The 22,047-nt window shown below is 40.6% G+C and overlaps 1 protein-coding gene across 1 annotated transcript; it reads left to right on the top strand.

The window, feature by feature from the left end:
* Window positions 1–8,156: 8,156 nt before the first annotated feature.
* Window positions 8,157–21,735, top strand: KL (klotho; the record flags this gene model as incomplete). The annotated part of the gene is made up of 4 exons (XM_009701542.1): window positions 8,157–8,667; window positions 13,649–13,917; window positions 16,523–17,639; window positions 21,398–21,735. Coding segments are annotated over 4 exons (2,235 nt in total), but the record flags the coding sequence as incomplete, so codon positions are not given.
* Between the last annotated feature and the right edge of the window lie 312 nt (window positions 21,736–22,047).

The following is a 22,047-nucleotide window of genomic DNA, read 5'->3' as shown; positions in this document are numbered from 1 at the left end:
TGAACCTGTGAATCGCTCAGGTGCTGGTGATGACGAAAATGAGGTGAGATGAGTCCCCTCTCCTCTATGTTTGCATGGTCTCTGATGGTGAGGGTGGGATTTGCAGAGGGCATCGCACAGCCCAGCTGCTTTCCCGCTGCTGTCATGCCACAGGGAACCTGCCGAGCCAGCAGCCTTCAAGGTAAGTCTGAGAGAGGCTTAACTCAGGGCTTGTGCCGTGACATCGGGGCTTTCTGTACTTCAACGGAGAGGTTTCCTACAGCAGTCACCTGACATCATGAGATCAAGGGGGTTTTGGTTTCCTTCTGGCACATTGCAGTCACTTTGTGTCCCCCTGATGCATACCTATCTGTGATAATGTTCACTTACACTTATGCATACAGTATGTGAAAGGACAAGCCTTCCCAGACTTTCATCTGCTATAAAATTCAAAATCAAAGTGTAAAAATAACAACTCTTGTCTCCTTCCTTTTTTTTTTTTTTTTTTTTTTCCCTTTCTTTCTGCTAATATTTTTGGAGTACCTGCAATGCTTCTTGATGCCTGTGGCTTAGTTTCATGTTTTCAGGTTACCTTCTCCTTTTTGTTCTCGTGCTAGCAGAGCTCCTCTGTTCTGCCTGTGATGGGGGGACATAGTGATTTAGCTAGCCACTGTGCCTTCAGACAAGTATTTAATGCCATCTTTGGTGCTTTTTCTGTAGAGGTGAGTATCATGCCAAACAGAGGCATTGTTCTGGAGTTAATACACTGCTCTACAACTCAAGGTACCTGGTTTAATTTTAATTCTTCTATGCATGTTGTAGTATCTCTGTTCCCAGTTCTTAAAATAGGATTGATACTGCTTCCTGCCTTATGTATGGCAGGCATAAGTTCATTCATGTTCATGAGGCATCAGCATGTTCCAATGACCAACGCAGTGTGAAAAACAGTGACTAAATTGTACCGAGAAAGGAACTGGAACAAAACAGAGTAGTTCAGGTGTGTGTTCAATACCTAAAGCTTTAATTGTAGCAGATTTTACGTTGTGGTTATAGACTGAAAAATGCTCACTTGGCATTCTGTGTACCATTTACAACCCTAATTCTGGTCCAAGGTTGTTGAGATTGGTCAAAAGTACCAAATTTATTGAATCGATCATCTGTGGTCATGTTGGCTAAGAGATTCTAAAAAGAAAACTAGAAAAATACATATTTGGGAAGAAATTGTAGAGGAAAAATTAAGTTACTACATGACTAACATACTATCTATAGCAAAGTCCTGTGCTTCATACGTGAAGATATTATCTTACCAGTTTTGAAATATGGGAAAGACTTAAGCAATTTCTAAATACCTGTATCGGTTATTCAGTATTAAGGATATAATTTGCTTGTGAAGAGAACGTTTGCGACGTTTACTGTGGGTAAAACCTACTTGACTTTGGATCTAAGGGTGAAACATTACATGAAATGTGACATCCTTTGTTGTAGCTTTTGATTAAAGTACTTGCTTTTGATGATACAGGGGAAAAAACACGTTATATTTTCCCCTTCTTGGTACAAGGCACATTCTGTCTAATCATGTACTAGACTTTCCCATGTCATTCCAATAATTGTATCCATTTTAGAAGGGCTTTTGATGTAGGACTGAATAATGACGGTTTTGTTGGAGGTATATTGGCCCGGTTTCTGGTAATCACAAAGCCTTTGCACATCTTTTCCAATTAACTCTTGTCTTTGTATTGTTAAATGAGTTTCAGTAACACTTTCCTATTCAGTTTCATTAACATGCAAATAGAGAGTTAATACAGGATAGTTCATCTGAGCGTGGAGAGCAGGGTATTTGTGCAGTTTATTTGTGAAAGGAATGGTATTAATATTGGTTCAGGAGACACACAACTTAAAATTGAGAGAACTTGTTCTAGAGGAATGAACACCAATTATGGAATCATGATGTTCCCAATTATAATTCTTGATTTGCTTTTGTGAAGGTTATGCATCATGATGGATGTAAGTACTGAGAACTTGCAGAATGATACATATCAGTGCCAGACTCAGGAAGGTCTTAATGACCTCGGGCAGGAATTTAGAGAAGTAGTCAGGCAAACAAATGTCTCTGTATTACTAAATTGACTTCATCTAATGAGTCTTGGACTATGTAGATCTGTCCTGCAATAGAGTAGGACATGACTGTGTCAGATTGTGATGCCTCTCTGCCTCTCTTGAATTATTTCTGCTATCACTGCAGGAATTTGGACTTTGTAGGACTAGCCCACGCTATGGCATTGCAGGGGGCTTTTCTGCCTTGGAAATTTGTTTGACACCTCATCCAAGCTCGATTTTGGCGTTACTGACTTTGACTTACAGAGAGATCTCTTTAAGACTGATCAAACGTGACCAATATCAGAGTTTCATGAGTTGAGTGTAGGTAGAGCGTGGTCCAAATAGGTGTATTGGGTGGGAAGGTCAGGGGAAGAAGAACGTATCAACTTGAAACCAGGACTGTGTCAGAGCCTGAAACATAACTGAAGTACAGACACACAAATGGGTTTAGCTAAGGACAAGCTACATCTTGAGACTTTTTTTCATTTTCATGGTGATATGAAATGTCATGATTTTCTTAGTGATGAAAGCATTTTAAGGGTAAGGTAAATGCTGTTTAAAAGCTTTCCTGACAGTCCGTTCCTGAAGAATAGACACTAGTAAGCACAGAGGGCACCCATCCTAATCTTCAGCTTTCCCAATACCAGCTTAGCTCAAATCTCAGCAGGTTCAAGAATATAGGGTGTTATCCTCCAAAAAGGTGTCAGTCAAGTGTTTGGTATCTAACAATATGTACTAGTCTTTGAATGCAAGTAATAATGACAAGACTACCCAAATTCAGCAGCCTGGAAACTAGCACACAGGTTTTAGCAGTTGGTTCTGCTCATAACTCACAGGTGACTGCCCAACCCTTCCTAGAACCAGTTTGTAACCAGGCTTTTTTAGTAAGGTTTTCCAGGCAAGCCAAGTGATCTGTCAGCACTGCACACCTGTCCGAGCTTACAAGGAGCACAGTAAGACCCCTCTGCACCTTGCAAAACCAGGGACGTGGAGTCACCATGCTGCATGTCAGTAAAAGTACTGAATTGTGGATTGCCATGATGTTAATCCTAGTCATCTGGGAACTAAAAATAGATACCAGTAGGTAAGTCACTGAGATCAGGAAGTTAAGATTTCAGATAAATATAAAGGAACTGGTGGTAGGTTGGTTCCTACTTGTTTTCTCTGCACTTGATCTGGGAGGCTAAACTCCAGTGATAGGTAATAGACATCTAGGTTTCAGTTGTCCCAGCAGACGTATAGTGTCATTTGAGCTACCCTAGGATATTCTGCCTGGCCTCCACTTGCTACTCCAAAAGATCAAGGTCTCCCATTGCGTCCTGAATAATGTCTGCCAGCCTCATTCAGGTAAGGCATCTCAAAAAGGTCTAGTCACCTATATTAGTTTAGATGTGGCACTTTGAGACATGGTTTAGAGGGTTTAGTGGGCATGGTGGCGTTGGGTAGAAGGTTGGACTTGATGATATTTGAGATCTCTTCCAACCATAACGATTCTGTGATTCTATGATTAAATCCTACCACTAATCCATACAGTTATTGGGGGCTAGGTAGTGGTCCTGCTCAGCGCGAGGATGTGGCTGCTCTGCTGTACTCGGGAATCACTTGTTCGACTCCATTGAGTAGATGATTGACTTGGAGTGGGATCCTGTTAGCTCGGTGTAAGTAGTGCCATGTGAGACTTCCCAGGCTATTTAGGACATCTGCATGGAAATCGCAGATGTGACCTAGGCCTCTATTGTTCTGGAGTGGCAACTAGATGCCTAGATGCACCTGAGTGGAGCCTGAGGTCTCCATTGCCTATAGCGGGAGCTTGGGCATCTAGCTCACATGGACAGCGAAATATAAGATGTCTTCAGCTCAAAATGGGTCGCACTCTAGGAGTGGGATTCATTTGCCTGAAGATAGCTAGAGCTGCAAATTATCAGTATCCCAGGCATCTCTGTCGAGTTGAGAGATGGAATTTATGGGAGACTCACAGCTTCCGAAAACTGGCTGGAATTCAGGCTGGAATACTCTGAAGTCTCTAAAACTGCATTAGACCCCTAATTTTAGGCAAATGAATTCTGTCCCAGATTTCCATAGAGAGTCTCTACTCTGTCACTGGCTTCTTCCAGCTTTATTTCTATGCAGTTTTGAACTACCTCATTAATCTATGTCCACAGAGCCTGGGGACTTTGGTGCACTATTTTCTGTGTTTAGCTGTTTTTTTTAATAGAAATAATATAATTCCACTTCATGCACTCTCCAGAGGGTAGACATTTAAGTGGGCTGCTTCTTGCCTGCTTTCATCTGTCTCTAGAACATGTCTTGTCTAAACTGAGTAACAGGTTTTGTCTGTCGTCAGTGGAGAGAGATGGACTCCCAAAGAGCGACTCACCCTGGGTATGTTAGGAAACAGTCTTCTCATTTTCTGTAGAGGCAGACTAGATGACTTGCTTAGAAAGTAAAGTTGGGTGAGATAATCGCACATTGCCACACTTCTTATTTTTTCATTGCAGTGAGGGAGTAAACAGCACCTCCTTACCTGTGTAGAGGGATAACCCGTGGGATTCCCTTCCTCCTTTCTTGATGGTAGAATCAAAGCTACTAAAATGCTGGAAGATCTCTCTCCACTGATAGGAATAAGGAAGGTCGAGAGCTATGGGGCAAGTCCTCCACAGTCCTTGAGGTGCTCTGTGGGTGGGCAACATATTTGCAAATGCAGATGACAGAGATGAAATCGCGCATTTGAGAGCGTGCGTGGTGGTATCTTAACATTTGAGACAAGAAACCTGGAGATAAGTCAGGTCCAACAGAGGAAGAATATATGGCACCTTTATGAGGGAAAATTCGGGTGTCCAAGTTTGAGTTGCAAGTGGTGGCACATTTGTTCCCAATGGTATTTTTAAAATCATATTTAAAGTGTTGGGTCTGTAGCGTTTTGGTCATGATGCATAATGTCTTTTGTTCTTTCATCAGCGTAATGGAGCTTCAGTGTGAAGGAAAATTAAGTCTGTGCTTAGGTCAGCTCTCATTTTTGACATGAGACTTTGAAGTTGTTACTATATTTAGTTTCTCACTAGCATCAAAGTCTATTGTGCTAATATGAACAGATGGTAGGACTGCATCACATTTATTTGAGCTATTGATGTATTATAAATGAGAGCATGTATATTGAAGTTTGCAACTGAGAGCTTGATTCAGATACATGCACATAGGTGTGTAACGTGAATCACAGTTTCCAAGATTGTACTCTTTGGGTTTTGGTGACCACTCTAAAAGGGCATGGGTCTAGTCTCCTGTAGAGCTGGTGTCAGATCTGCACAGATGTTTTATATACCCCATGATAACTCAAAGGCAGCAGGTTTCTGTATGGGGGCAGCTGAACTGAGCCTTGACTATTGATCTTACCTTGAGTTGTCCTTCACTTCCAGTTGTTTTTCTCCCAGCAGTGAGAACTAAATTTCTGCAAGAACAGTAGAATGATAGAACTCATGATTTTTTCTGGGTGATTAACAATGTGTTGTGGTTTAACCCCAGCTGGCAGCTCAGCCCCACGCAGCCGCTTGTTCCCTCCCCCCTGGTGGGATGGGGGAGAGAATCGGAAGGGCAAAAGTAAGAAAACCTGTGGGTTGAGATCAAGACAGTTTAATAGGGAAAGCAAAGCTGTGCGCACAAGCGAAGCCAACCAAGGAATTCATTCCCCACTCGTTCCCATGGGCAGGCAGGTGTTCAGCCATCTCCAGGACAGCAGGGCTCCATCACGCCTAGCGGTGACTTGGGAAGACAAACGCCATCACTCCCGACGTCCCCCCCTTCCTTCTCTCCCCCCAGATTTATATGCTGAGCATGATGTCATATGGTGTGGGATATCCCCGGGGTCATTGGGGTCAGCTGTCCCGGCTGTGTCCCCTTGCGGGTGGGGTGGGGTGAGGAGCAGAAGAGGCCTTGACTCTGTGTAAACCCTGCTCGGCGATAACTAAACATCCCTCAGTTATCAACACCGTTCCCAGCACAAACCCAAACCATCGCCCCATACCAGCTCTGATGAAGAAAATTAACTCTACCCCAGCCAAAACCAACACACAGTGTCTATGTCAAAAAATGATTAAAGATCTTAATTGCTTAATTTTCCTAGTAATGCTGGCGACTGGAAATCATTGTGGTTCAAAGCTCGAATGGTAAGAGTGTATGAAAAGGAAACTGTGAACAGCAGCTATCAATAAATTGACGATAAAATTTATCAACATACCAACTACATGGAGTGGAATTATAGGGCTTTCTATATGCCTTATATTCCAGGGAGGGCTAAAAATGTGTGTGACATTTTGATTAATAATCTGTCATATGTATTCATCACACCTGTGACTTTGTATGACAAGAATAGAGGTTCATGTCAACACAGCACATATGAACAAATACTAACTGATAGGTCTCAAAATGCAAATGTAAACTGGGAATAGTTGTTAGGTAGGCTTTATTCTAATGAACAGATCTCAATTTTTTTACCTTTTTATCAGTGACCTAGAAAAAAAGCATTACAATTTCTGCTAATCTGTAGATGACAAAAAGATTACATGTTGTTTCATAGAGCAGAAAATTCTTTGATGAGGTAGGTGTCTCAAAATGCAAATGTAAACTGGGAATAGTTGTTAGGTAGGCTTTATTCTAATGAACAGATCTCAATTTTTTTACCTTTTTATCAGTGACCTAGAAAAAAAGCATTACAATTTCTGCTAATCTGTAGATGACAAAGATGACATGTTGATTCATAGAGCAGTGAAAATTCTTTGATAAGGTAGGTGCAAAGAAAAAATATGTTTTAGATGGTGAAGGGCTCTGGAGATACGGTAGTTTAGATGAGCATATGCTCACAGTGTAATGCTGTGGCCACATAAGCAGAAATAGCGTATTAAATTGTCTCTGGTTTTACTGCTGGCAAGACTACCGCTGGCATATTATGTCCAATTCTGCTTCTGCAGTTTAAGACAGATGATGACAAATTGGAATAAAATCAGAGGAGAGCAGTGAGAATGGTTAGAGAGCTTCAAGGTAATGCCTGAAGATAATGTGAGGCTCCAGGAACTTAATCTACTTAGCTTTCAAAGGGAGCACCAAGAGACTGTTTCAACTGATCCTGTAAATTCACGGCTTTCAAAGGGAGCACCAAGAGACTGTTTCAATCCTGTAAATTCACAGGAAAGGAATTTGGTAGAAAAGATCTCCTCACAGTAACAGATAAAAGTATACCAAGACAAGTGGTTGAAATATGATGCTAGAGGTAAATAGCAAATTTTAATAAAACAAATTAAATTGAATTATTGGAATAATTTTGCAGGAGCTGTGGTAAATTGTCAAAGGGAGCACCAAGAGACTGTTTCAATCCTGTAAATTCACAGGAAAGGAATTTGGTAGAAAAGATCTCCTCACAGTAACAGATAAAAGTATACCAAGACAAGTGGTTGAAATATGATGCTAGAGGTAAATAGCAAATTTTAATAAAACAAATTAAATTGAATTATTGGAATAATTTTGCAGGAGCTGTGGTAAATTGTTTTTCACCAGACTTTTTAAAATCCAGATTGGTAGTTTTTCCTATACTGTGTGTTCGGTTCAAAGAGGAACTCGGGTGTGTTTCTTTGTCTTGTATTGTTTGAGAGACCTGGGCAGTTCTTAAGAGTAGATCTTCCTTCTTTATATATCCGTGAATCTACAGATAAAGTGATACTCCTATAATGAAGACATTGAAATATGTTTAGTTAAATACATTTTCATTTTTGTAAATACTGGAAGTATGTCTGAACTCAGTAATAAAAGTTAATGCAGGTGTCTAGCAAAAAATGTGTATGGTGCCTGGAATAGTATCTCATGGAAAACTGAGGTGCTGTTTTCCTCGACCAACTGGCGATTTCTAGTTGATATATGACATTAAAGAAATGTTAATTTAGGAGTTGTAAACTGCTGATGAATGAATAAGGCAGAGCCCTCAAATGCTGTGTTGATGTGGTTACTATGTGTCACTGGATGTCGGTACTTGAGACTGATTGTGTTACTTAAAATGGAATTTGAAGTGCATTAATTACAGTCCTTCTTTTCAACAGGCCCATGCTAAAGTCTGGCATCTCTACAACGACCATTTTCGTCCAACTCAAGGAGGAAAAGTGTCCATTGCCCTTAGCTCCCACTGGATAAAACCTCAACGTATGACTGAAAAAAACATAAAAGAATGTCAAAAGTCCCTTGATTTCGTGCTTGGCTGGTTTGCTAAGCCCATATTTATTGATGGTGACTATCCAGAGAGCATGAGGAGCAACCTCTCATCTCTGTTGCCTGAATTCAGTGAAGTTGAGAAGAAGTATATCAAGGGAACAGCAGACTTTTTTGCCCTTTCTTTTGGAGCTACCCTGAGTTTCCAACTCTTGGACTCCCACATGAAATTCCAGCAGTTGGAATCAATAAGCCTGAGGCAGCTCCTTTACTGGATCAGCAGTGAATATAACAACCCCCCGATATTCATTGTGGAGAACAGCTGGTTTGTTTCTGGTAGCACCAAGAGAGATGATGCCAAATACGTTTACTATCTCAAAAAGTTCATTACGGAAACTTTAAAAGGTAGGACTGAGGTTGTATTAATATGTGCTTGACAAAATAATAATGCAAAATAGCCTACAGAGACATGTTAAAGAACCAGGCTGAAAACTAATTCCAGTCTTTAACGTTCATCTTGGCACTTGTGAAATGAGATTCCAAATCTTTTTCCTGGGTTTGTTCTTTTTTTAGCTCTTGAAGACCCTTCATATCTGCAGATAGCATTTGGTGAGCTTGATGCTGTTGTCTTTCAAGTCAGTAGGAAAATTTCTGCTGTCTTTGGTGGAAGGAAGTGCAAAACATGTGTGAACTCTACTCTCAATGGACTAGGGAGATTTACTGTATTATTTATTAGTAGTTGTTTTCCATATCTTACATGTATGAATGCATATGTACAAAACAGAAGAGTATATATGTGGGAAGGTAAATACCACACAATAGGAGTTCCTCTGAAGAAAACATAACGCTGAAAGAATACATGTTTAAATGAAAAATTGGAACCTTTTCATTCTGCATCTCAAAGTTGCCCTTTCACAAATTTTATATTAGTACAGCTCTAGATTTTAATCACAATAATCTGAATTTACATCAGTTTAAGGAGAACTGAATGTTTGAGGTTATATAATCTAAATTATTTAAATTGTTAACCTATTATTTTTTCCAAACATTAAGAGAAATTCACTACCTTGTATGAGAGTTATTTTCTATTTTCCCATTTGCTTGTGGCAAAACAGATTTTTTCAATCCTAGTAGTCACCAATAAGTTGTTGGGGTTCCCATTTCCACTTTGACTGTCTTTTAATTTCTAAATTTAGAATTCAATAATTGATTTACCTATCTACAGTTTACTGTTCGTGTTTTAAAAACAGTATTATGGTACCTATTAGTTCAGATGAGATAGCCTTTGTGTTACATTGCCATTTTCATACAAGGAATTAGCAAAAATGGCTTTCATTTTATTTTCAGCACTCATGAAGATGCAGAAGATTCCCACATTTGTTTCATCTGCTCTTCCAGAAACCTAATTATGGCAAAAAAAAATAAAAGGTGAATAAATACATGAGGCAGTGCATCCAAAAAGGAAAGAATGAAATGCAAAACAGTTAGTAACTGTTGCAAGTACAGTATTACTAGTTTGCATGAAATCAGATGAAGAGCTTATATTCATGAAGGGGTGATATTCCTGTTACCTGTATTTCTGCTTAGTTTGTAAATTGCTGGACATATATGGATCTGCCTTTTAATCACAGCTGACTGGAAACAATTTACAGAGTTTCTTTCCTTTTAATATGCCACTCGGCAAATAATAAGAACAGTAACAACAGTATGACAGTCTTATCATATTAACTTAAGAATACTAGCACCTGGCTAAACTTTTTATAGAAAAAAAAAAAGCAGAGACAGACTGGATCTGCAGAAGGGACTTGGGCATCATTACGATGAAAATTATTGCACCCAAATCTTCTGCCGTTAGAATCTGCTAAATGCAACATAATTACCAAAGTTGTCTGTGCAATACCTAGGGGAATTTAATTGAGAAAAATCCACAAAATGCATCATATTGGCTGTGAGCAATCTTGTTGGACAACAATAAAGACCAAAGACAAAGGCCCATGTGTCTCTCAGAAAATTAGGACATGTCTATCCAGTGCAATAAAGCACTGTAATGTAGAGGTTCGTAAGCTATTTATCACGAGATTCAGTCCAGCAGTCATGGGGCAGTAAAATGGCATTGGAGCTATAGCACTGAGAAGTAAGGATAATTAATTTAGACCCAGGGCCACATAAATGTGGTTATGCTGCTTCCTAGATCTGGCCAGTATCTTTGCCTGATTGTATATATGCACTGGTTTAGACAAAACTGCTTATTTCTGTATCTACATTGACAAGTAAGTGCAGCCCTGTTGGAGCAAGCCTGTAGAGTAAAAAGAGTTGGTGTTGAGGGCCTGGTGTCCACACTGTGTGCATTCCTGAAGCTAACTGCTTATTTCTGTATCTACATTGACAAAAAAGAGTTGGTGTTGAGGGCCTGGTGTTCACACTGTGTGCATTCCTGAAGCCCATTTCTGGATTAATTTCACCCGAAAGGAACCCAGGTCATGCATCCTGAGACCAGTCTGTGATGTGAACCGAAGTGTGATGAGGGAAATTTGCTCAAAAGTGTGCTCCTGATTTCAGTGGAAGTGCTGATGTAGATGTCCATTCTGACACTGCATGCCATAGACAAGCTCCATACATTTGTTTTTTTTTGGCTCTGGGAAAAGGTCTCTTTATTTGGGATTCACAGCCCTAAATCCTTTTACTGTTTATTATTATTGATCTTTCTTTTTTTTTTTTCCCCCAAATGCCATTTAGGGTTGAATAGAGTAAATAGAACTGTAATAGAAATACGGCTTTAAACTGGGAGAGGGAAGATTTAGATGAGATATGAGGAAGAAATTCTTCCCGGGGAGGGTGGGGAAGCAGTGGCAGAGGTTCCCCAGAGAAGCTGTGGCTGCCCCATCCCTGGGAGTGTTCAAGGCCAGGTTGGATGGGGCTGTGAGCAACCTGGTCTGGTGGGAGGTGTCCCTGCCCAGGGCAGGGGGGATGGAACTGGGTGGTCTTGAAGGTCCCTTCCAACCAAACCATTCTATGATTCTGTGATAAAGTAGATAAATATTAATTAGACCTGCTAATTGGTTGGAAATGTCTTTTCACATGGGTGGATATCTGACCACTTACTCTAGGGTCATTTTAATTTCCCTACTCTGTCTCTGGTGCAACAAAGAAATTGTTCCTTGTAAAGTGGAGCATGTCGACCAGGAGGACATGCAAGCTCCTCTGTACCATGTTGACTGGCCGAGGGGTTAGGTCATTATCTGAGGAGTTAGCAGGTCTGAATTCAAAGAGTCTTAAGGAGAACGGGAACAGCCAGGCCCCCGACAGGTCAGGACCAACTATTCTCAGGTATGTCCAGAGGCAAAGCATAGATCCCTGGGCACCTTCCACATGGAAGCAGGTGCTGTGGGCTTCACACACCTCACCTTCATGCCCTGGGGTTGGGTAGCAGCTGAGCAGAGGGTTTTAGCGATCCATATTTGATGCTTACGAGTCTACCATGTTTCCTTGGACTATTTCTATACTCCCGAGCTAAACAGAGCATGAGCTGAACTGCTGTTTAATTTTTAACCCAGTTCTGGCAGAGTTGCTCAGGTCAGGAGTTATTTCCAGCAGGTAGCAGGGACAAGGCCACTCAGTTTCAGAAGCAAGGACAGTTTAGATTTCAGTCAGCCTGGGTTGCACACCAACAGACATAGAAAAGAGGGGAGATAAACAAAGGAAAAAAGGGGGAGAAAAAAAAAAAAAGACAATAATTTTCATTGTGTTTTTTCAGTAACATGTGATCTGTATGGGATACCGTGTTTGAGACTTCCAAACTTTTTTGGAACTTTCAGAAATTTTTCAAGTTGCTTCTCTCATAGGTGACACTGAAAATTTAATACATTTTTTAAAGCAGGGTTTGAGGAGAATTTTTATGAGGTGCTCAGGAGGTGTGGGAATGCTGTATGATGACTTACAGAAGGGGTGAGATGCTGTTCAGAGAGAAATTCTCACTGAGGCCGGTTCACAAAGTGGACCTGTATTGGCTTTTACTCTGCTGGTACGGCAGATGTCATCATGGATGCACGCAGAGGTTAGAAAAATACTGGCATTTGCCAAACACAAAAGAATGATGCCTTTAGGAGGAGAAATATTCCATTTCCTTAGACATTTTCTCAGGACCTCTGACAGAGAATGGCCAAATTGGTTGTTTATATAACCACAGTTCATTTAATTGATTCAAACAGGGTTACAATCCAGAATCCGTGTGGTCCATCATAACTGACTGTAACGAGGTACATTAATAAAACCAGGAAATGAGGATCTTCATTTTCTGGTTACCTGAAATAACACTTTCAGGGATACTAGCCTGGAAATATTACGTTCAGTCAGTACCCAGTTTGGGTTGACAGAAGATGGTGAGTAGTGAAGATAAACTCTGCCGGCTACAGAGCCAAACTCGAGTTCAAAAGAACATTTAAGAACGTGCTTAAATGCATTGCTGAATTAGGGTGGGTCTAATTATGTAATTAAAATAAGCACATGCCTTTGTGCTTTCCTGAAGCTGAGCCTTGCCTGGGAATGTTTTGCTGAATCTCAGTCTTTAATACAACTAAAAGTGAGTATTATTTGGAATCTGAAAACTGTAATGCTGTCAATAAGATGCCAGTAGACCCTGCTATTAGCCTTCAAAGTGTGTGGTGATTCTTAAAAGTCAAACAGTTGACCTAGAACATATACATATTTTTAGAAACCCATAAATATTTAAGCTGGAAAATCCTATGCCATAAAAGATGTAAAGAGACAGACTTATCAAATAATTCCTGCATTATCACTTCTGCTTAAAATCTGTGGTAATAAAAATTCATCAGCACACCAAAAGTGTTGTCAGGGTTTTCTCCCTGTGTATTTGTAGTGGAGGGGAAGGAGAATAAAAAGAGTGTAACTTCTGTTTGCCTACAGAGTAGTGCTGCATTAACGGCAGTTAAGCTAGCCTGGAGCCAGCTCCAGTGCGGGCTTAGCCCAGGGCAGTGCAGTGCGGTGCAGTGCGGTGCAGTGTGGTGCAGTGCGGTTACTGACTCGGTTGCTGCAAACGGTTCAAGTGCAGCATGCTCTGCTCTGAGGCTGAGGTTTGGCACGCCTAACGAGCAGCACTGCTCAAACCACTGCTGCACTTCCTTCTTTTTCTAAATCTGGCTTGTTTAAAGCCAAGCCAGGTACCTCTGCTGCCTTGTAGAGTGCACCCGTGACCTGGCAGCTCCCTGAAATATCTTCCCTGAACAGGCTTTGAGGCAGGCCCCGAGATACTTATCATCTGACCTGTTGCATTGTTCTTACACATGAATACCGCAAACATTGCTGATACGGTGTAATCTACAGAGGAGAAATGAGCACTGCGATAAGTTTGGTTTTGTTCTTTCCTCAGCCATCCGGTACGACGGAGTTAATGTGTTTGGCTACACAGTCTGGTCCCTCCTGGATGGCTTTGAATGGCACAGGGGATACAGCATACGACGCGGATTGTTTTATGTCGATTTTCAAAGCCACGACAAGAAGTTGATGCCCAAATCTTCTGTCTTGTTCTATCAAAAGCTGATAGAAAAAAATGGCTTCCCACCTTTGCCTGAAAACCAGCCCATAGAAGGTATTTTTCCTTGTGGCTTTGCTTGGGGAATTGTCGACAACTACATTCAGGTGAGTCTGACGATAAAGCCGACAGGCTGTCCAGCCACATCAGCGCACAAGTTCATATTGATAAATTCGCTGGATAGAGTGTCTTTGCCGATATGTATTATTACTACAGTGCTGCGAGGAGATGCGTACAAGGCTTTAGTGCCACACACTGTGTCTTTCAGTCTTCAGTAGATCTTCTGCGTGTGACCAAGGAGATCCAGTCAGATTGAGATATGATAAATAACATTTTAGAAAAAAAATACAGACATTGAAAGGGGTCTGATGCTCATCTTCCCTGGACGTGTGATGTGATCAGTTGCTGGAAGTCAGTCCTTTTCACATGGAAGCTGATTAGGTCTGCTAAAGTGTATTTCCAAATGTCCTAGTCTATGAAATGGGAAATATTACTGCTTTTTCATGTCCATAATTGTAATGGTAATATATTTGTCTGCTGTGATAATATATGTTTTAGGAAACTTCCTGAAGGCTCTTAAAACTCCAGTGGCATGTTTCTACACGTTATGCATATATATCCTAGTACTGTTGTTAGAGGGCTTTTGGGTAAAAAAAAGTAAAAATATTAGATTTAGATGAAATTTCTGTGTTCCTTCTTCCTTATTTTGTGTAGTACTGTGTCTGATGGAGATGTGCAGTGCCCCTGGATAGCGCCTGGCTAGATCATGGATCCAGTTCATAGCTCTCACTCTTTATTCCAACTAAATTTGATACTTTGGGAGAATCTTTCAAGTTTTAAGATTTCATAGCATGAGTAAAAATTGTAGCTTAGTTATGGCCTCTTTAACAATTTGGCTCTGTAATTCTCAGATGCTGTTTTGGCTTGCAGGGCTTCTCTAACCACAGTAGAGAGGTGTAGTTAAATTCAGCGCTGAGGCTTGATCCAAGAACAGAAATTTTAATTTAGATTTTCGACAAAGACAGAATCTTTCTTAAGGCTAAAGAATAGGGGGCTTGTTTGTTTTTTCTCACTCCAAAAGTAGGATTTGACTTTGCTGTCTTGAAAAATACTGCAGCCTCCTTACCTGGTATGCCGATTTCCAAGAAACTTTGATAGTCATTATCCTCCGAGCTCCCAGATGGATTGGGGATTGGAAATGGAATTGCTGCCTTTGGGATCGATAACAGCTATAAAGTTGCGGAGTCAGTCAGCCTAAGACAGTTAAAAAATCCCTCGCATCCCCAAAACCTTCAAAGCTGAATATTTTCATTTCAAAAGGCCATTCAAACATTCTGTGCTGTAAGGCTTAGGTAGTGTGATTTGTAGATGCATCACAGTGGAAAAACTCTTTTGACAGCATTCCCACAGTATTAGTGGCAATGCGTGCTTTAGTAATCTACAAGGGACAATTTTCCAGAAAAGCAATTTCCCTCAGACATGCTGGTTTTTATTACTTTCTTCTATAAGCACAGTACTGACCTCTCCGGAGAAAATAGCAACTGATTTTCAGCAGCTTCTTTATACGGTCTGCAGAGCCTCAGCTACAAGTTGAACACTGGTTGTAGGCTGACACCTGCTTTTCAAACAGAGGGCAGGACAAGGAAATCTGAACTCAGGGGGAAACTGTGCACCAAAGGGAAAAAAAAAAAAAGGAAAAAAGGACAAACACGCACATGTGGTACCAGTATCTTGTAGGTTGGATCTTTCTTCTAGGAGTTACACTGGAGTATGAATAAGGAGATTTTACACTGTGCATTATTTTAAGTAATTCAGTTTTCTGTTTTCTAGTCCTTATTGTGTTTGTGATATTCATTAAAAAGTGGAAGTATAATTCTGTGAGACCCTGAGAAGCTCATCTCCTACTGTGTCAGTATGCCATACGGGCAATTCTGACATCTGAAACCCTAAAGACTTATGGGAAATGCATTTATTGTTGGAGTGACATAGTGGGTTTACTTGGACCCCCCAAAAAAAATTTGATTCAGACATCAACAGCCTGCTGAAATAACTTGGAAAGGAGTTCAGTATGAGTTAAGTAAAAAAGGATGCCTTTAGCACGAAGGAGGAATTTTGCTTCTCAACTGAATTTGTACTAAAAATCAAGTGCAGAGCATTACTCATCTTTCATCGTAGTCAGGAAAAGAACTAAACACAGAAATGATGTTGCATTCGTTATTTCTTTTACTGCATTCAAGGAGTGGTCTTGAAACTGAATCTACTGGGTAATTTAGAACAGACAGTCTCTCTGTAGGCCCTTCTTAATCTTGAAAGAAAAACATTTTTAAAATTACTGTAGTCTTTGCTGAAGATCTCCTTCTCTGGAGATCTGTCGCGTGCTTAGTGCCTTATCCCTGAGCAATCCGTTGTTTCCCCATACAGGCTGGAGAAAGCTGGAGAAGATATAAACATGGTGACCATTAGCGTAAGCTTGTTCGGAAAGTAGGATGAAAAGGATATATAGATTTGGTACTTTTCTGATGTCACATGTTACCAGCAAATTAATTCATTCATATGAGCCAGAGATGTTATTGTATCAGAGGTGCAAAAGAGGTGCTAAATGCAATGTTTTGACTTAAGATATTCTTTCGCGGCATTGTGCCTGATGGTTATGATGTTCCCATCTACCTAGAACAAACAGCTTGAATCTGGTGTGTTTCTTATTCTACCTAGGTAGACACAACACCCGCCCAGTTTCTTGACTCTAATGTTTATGTGTGGGACGTTCAGCAGACGAAGAAGCTTATTAAAGTCGATGGAGTTTTCGCCTCGAAACGCAAGCGTCATTGTGTTGACTTTGCTGCGATCAGGCTCCAGATCTCTCTGCTGCAAGAAATGCATGTCACACACTTTCATTTTTCACTGAAATGGTCTTTAATCCTTCCTTTAGGTAATCTTTCTCTAATCAACCACACACTTGTACATTATTATCAGTGTTTTGCTAGTGAACTTCTCAGAGTTAACATAACTCCTGTTGTTGCTTTATGGCAACCTATGGCTGAGAATCAAGAGCTTCCAGTTTCCCTTGCCAAATATGGAGCTTGGGAAAACGCAGAAACCGTTCAGGCTTTTGTTGAGTATGCCAAATTCTGCTTTACAAGTCTGGGGGACCATGTCAAATTTTGGATCACAATGAATGAACCATCTGTGAAAAACTTGACATACACAGCAGGGCACAACCTATTGAAAGCCCATGCGAAAGCATGGCATCTTTATGACAAAGAATTCAGGAGATCTCAGAAGGGTAAAATATCTATAGCTCTGCAAGCCGACTGGGTAGAACCAGCTTGTCCCTTTTCCAGGAATGACCAAGAAGTTGCAGACAGAATTTTAGAGTTCGACATTGGCTGGCTTGCAGAGCCCATCTTTGGGAATGGTGACTACCCACAGGTGATGAGAGCGTGGCTTCACCGAAGAAACAGTGTTGACCTGTATAATTTCCACTTGCCTCATTTCTCAGAAGACGAAAAGAAATTAATCCAGGGCTCATTTGATTTTTTTGCCTTGAGTCACTACACTACTACCCTCGTGGGCTGGGAGAAAGAAGATGCAGTAAAATATGACCACTATCTTGAAGTTCAAATGATCAATGACATCACATGGCTGCACTCCCCCAGCAGAGCTCCTGTAGTGCCCTGGGGCCTGCGTAAATTGCTCAAGTGGGTTAAATCAAAGTATGGCGATGTCCCCATTTATGTTATGGCTAATGGAGTTGATGATGACCAAAATATGGTGCATGACAAGCTCAGAGTGTATTACATACAGAATTACATCAATGAAGCTTTAAAAGGTAAGGAACCATAGATGGTTTACGTGTCACAAATCCTAGTTATCACTATGCACTGTGGGATAAAGTATGTTTAACTTCAAAAGAAGAAATCCTATGTGGAATACTTTATAAATGAGATGTCATTACAGCATAACAGAGAGTTTTTCCTTTGATTTACAATTGATTGGTGTTACTAGACATCAGGAAGACTGACCTTGCACATATTTTGCATAAGACAGCAGAAGAACTTTTTAGTGGAATCAAGAAATTTAAGTAGATGTTATGTGAGTAGCTCCACATGTATTTAGTCAGATTTTCTTCTTACTACACTTCTACTGTTGTTTTGCTTTGTTGCTTCTCTCCGCTGATGTGCCTCAGGGCTGAGTATGAGTTCTGTTCCTCAGCTGTCTCTGTATCTTATCCAACAGTGATCTTATCCAACAGTGATCTTCATAATAACTCAGCTATCTACCTCATTATGCCATTTCCTGGACTCTTTCCTGCTATTCAAAACCCAAACCAGTCTTTTTCTCTGTCTCAAAGATTCATAAATTATAAGGCAAAAAGGAGGCTATTTGAGTCATCCTGTCATACAACACACGCTGTTTTTTAGGAAAAGTACAAGACCCAAATGAGATAATCTTTTACTGATGAAGAATCTTCTGCCTCTCACTGTAAGCTGTTGCAGTGGGTAATTATTTACTGTTTTTATATATAAGTGTGTGTATAGATACATATAAATCTTACGTCTAGTATAAATTTCTTTAGCTTCAGCTTTAAGCCATTTTGTTGTGCATTTCCATGTATTTTACCTGTGTAGGTATTCACAGAGAGAAAACAAGCTCTCATTTATCTCTTTGATAAATAACACAGACAAAGCTCTTTGTGTCCTTTACTATAAAACATCGTTTAGAGTGTTTCCATTATTAAATTTTATCCCATTTGCCAGCATTCTTCTTGAGAGGGGTAAACCCAGACGTGGACACACTGTTCCTACCACAGCCACACCTAAATCTCAGGGAGGTATAACGAAACCTTTTACCATTTTACTTGTCTTCCATACATCTGAGCAGCCCATTAGCCCTTTTGGCCACGGCAGCAGGTTGGTTGCACACACTTTGTGGTTATCTGCTGAGATTTCAAACTCGGTTACAGGTTCCAGGCAGAACTCCCTCTGCCAAAGTATGGTCTGCTTGTTCTTTGACATCCTCACATTTGGTCATGGTCAAATGCCGGTTGCTTGCTCGTGCAAAGCTTGCTGCACTAGCTAAATTAGGTCCCTCACCTTATCTGCAAACTTTGTGAGAAATAGTTTTACTTTTCTTTCAGGACGCTGATCATTAAATATCTTAGTGCTAAAACCCAATCTCCATGACCACGGTAGAAAGACACCTACTGTGACACTTACTTACCTGCAATTACATTTCTGGACTTACTAGTTCTATTTGAGACCGGTTGAAATCTGTTTATTATGGGATCCCCTTGACCTTGTAACATTCTATTTTCTTGATCCAAATGCCATATAATACCAAGTCAGTCATCTTGTGAAGTTCTAAGTATATTTCATCAAACATCATTACTTTTATTGATCTGCTAATCTCATAAAAAAGATGTCAAGTTAGTTTGACAAGATTTATTTTTCATAAAGCTAAGCTGGTCGGCATTAATCATACATATCTCCTGTAATTCTTATTTATCAAGCCTTATATAATCTTTTCCACTCTTTTCCTCGGTAGTGATGGATGGCTGGCAGTTCCATAATTTGTTAGGTCATCTTGTCCACTCTGTTATGTATTGGCTTTAACTTCTTCCTCTGTAATTTCCACCTCTTTCACAAAGTACTGAACATCAATATTAAGTGCCCAAGAATTCCTTCTCCAACATTTTGAAGCCTATTTTCTGCATCTGTAGTTAAAAATCTTGGCTGTATTTGGGCTTATGGTTTCAATCTGGTTTTTCTGTATTTCTTCTCTCCTTCCTGCCGCTTTAAACCGTACCAGTTTTTGGCACTTCTCTTTGCAAAGCATGTATGGATATGGGCTTTTCTCCCAGTTCCCATTAGCCAGAACACCTGCACCCCCCCTGTTTTTTACAGAACTTTGTCATTTGTACTGATCCGGTACCACTATCCCAAATCACTTCCTTCTCCCCTCTTCCAGCCTGGAAATAGTTCCTATGTTTTTCAACTGCACCATCACGACAGCCATATTTTCCTGTCTTTCCACCTTCTTTGGCATGGATGAGTATGTCCCTGCTAACTAGCCATTATACTTGCCCTAAAACTCACTCTCCCACTTTTGACATCATACACTCCTCCATGGTGTTTGTTCCATCAGTAATACCAGCTTTTTCATTCTCTTTTCTTCTCCCGCTCTGGCATTGTGCTTTTGTCCACCTTGTCCTTACGCAGGGAGGAACCTCTTAACCCTGGCATCATGACTAATTCAGGTTTCTCCAAAACTTACATTTTTTCTGCCAAACCCTGTGCAGTAACTGAGATGAATTACAAATCTTGTGTCCTTACCTCGGTGTCATCCTGGAGAGGAATGAGAGGGGAAGTTCCTGTTCCTCCTTCTTCCTCCAAATGGTTTCAGGACTGCACACATGGCAGCATTTTTGCGTGTAATGTTGCTCACCTGTGTTTTTCCCGGGGAGCCAACAGGTTTGTGCAGATAAATGATTCCAGAATACAGTACAGGACCTTTTGGACTGAGGCTGTATTTTTTAAGTGCTTTGTACACTGTTTAAGTACATCTTTGCCAATTGAAAACAGCAGTAACCATTTATGTAACACCATTAAATCCACATGCAGTTTTACAAACACAAACTAATTATTCTGGGTAGCAGCTCTGTAAAAGGGCAGGTAAATATTATTTCATTTGACACATGAGAAGTAGGTTAGAGGTGCTAAATGTCTTGCATGTGGCTGCAGAAAAAAATATTTCCAGAGGCAATTTGCTGAAAATTCAGCAATTGTTAGCTTTCAGTCCTGTGTTCATCTGCTAGAAGACATTGCTTTAATTTGTTAAAAATAGTGATTTTGAGAAAAAAAGTTTTACAGTTTTACTACCGTGGATTGATTGGTTTTGTCAAGCGGGACTGATGGCTCAAGGTTAATGCTCCAGCTGCTGGGCCTCTTCCAGTAGCCAAGTTGGCAGTATGGATTGCAGACGTGTTCTCAATAAAGTCTAATACAGGTCGTCTTGGATCAGGAACTGGGGTCAGGAACCAGAGAGGACCATGCTTTGCATAACCTTTCCACTTGCACTGGTGATATCCCAGTACAGGACCTTGGCATGGGCACCTCTTTTTCTGGTGTCGCTGTGCCTTTGCTAGCAAGAAGTGCAACCTGATGTCCTCTGTTCCTTGGCCGTCGCCGTCCCTTCAAGGGAGAAGGAGCAATCAGAGAAACAAGTTGCAGAAATCCAGGTGCAGGAAAACCAAAACCTGTATCCTTTCATATATAAAAAAAGAGAGCCATCTTTTCACGATAGGCTCCGTGCCGATAGTTAAACACAGTCACGCACTCACAGCTGTGTTTAGCAAGCACAAGGAAATAAATTGCAGGATACTTGCAGATCGCGTTGTCTGGGAATGGCTTACTTTTTATGAGCAACACTTCATAGATGTACGTGTACCTTACCTTATTTTGGGGAAGAGAAGTACAGATGTGGGTTTAACATCCCCCTGCCCCTGCTTTATGTACTGGCATATGGTGCTACTCTTGAATGCCAAAGTGACAGTTACTCATTTTTTCAACCCTTTGTTTTCTTTCGCAGCTTACACCTTGGATAACGTTAACCTGCAAGGATATTTTGTCTATTCTTTTAATGACAAGACTGCTCCTAAATATGGTCTCTACAGTTACGCTGCAAACCGATACGAACCAAAGCCTTCTATGAAACATTACAGAGAAATAATTGACAATAACGGTTTTCCTGGTCCTGAAACTCCTGAGTTGCTGTGCCCAGAAGAGATTGCCTCGTGTCCTGAATGTCACTTCTTCCGAACCAGAAAGTCATTATTAGCCTTTATCTCTTTCATATTTGTTGCTTTTATTGTTACCATATTATTCATTACTTACTACTCCAAGAGGGCAGAAAGAAGGTATAAATAGGGCTGCCCCTTTGAATACATCACTCGCTGCCCTTTCTCTTGCATCCCCTTGGGAGATCTGAAATGGGAGCGCACAATGTTGTGATTGCTTCAGCACTAGGAAGGCATTTACATTGCCTGATGCTGCAGAACATTGACACTCAGAAAACATTGCTAGCATATGGCTTCCAGAAATCATTTTCTCTGGTTTAGTACATTTGGTTTATGACCAGTCCTTAATTCCTGTGGTTGGAATTATCTCTCAACTTTCCCTGGGACCTTTTGTTGAGCAGATGCTTTCCCCTCCTTGGTTTTGCCTTGCTGAGTTGGACAG

Source organism: Cariama cristata, unplaced genomic scaffold, assembly GCF_000690535.1.
Source record: "Cariama cristata isolate BGI_N322 unplaced genomic scaffold, ASM69053v1 scaffold4456, whole genome shotgun sequence".
NCBI classification, from domain to species: Eukaryota; Metazoa; Chordata; class Aves; order Cariamiformes; family Cariamidae; genus Cariama; species Cariama cristata.
Note: the sequence above shows the minus strand (reverse complement) of the source record. Positions and strands in the feature narration are given on the sequence as shown.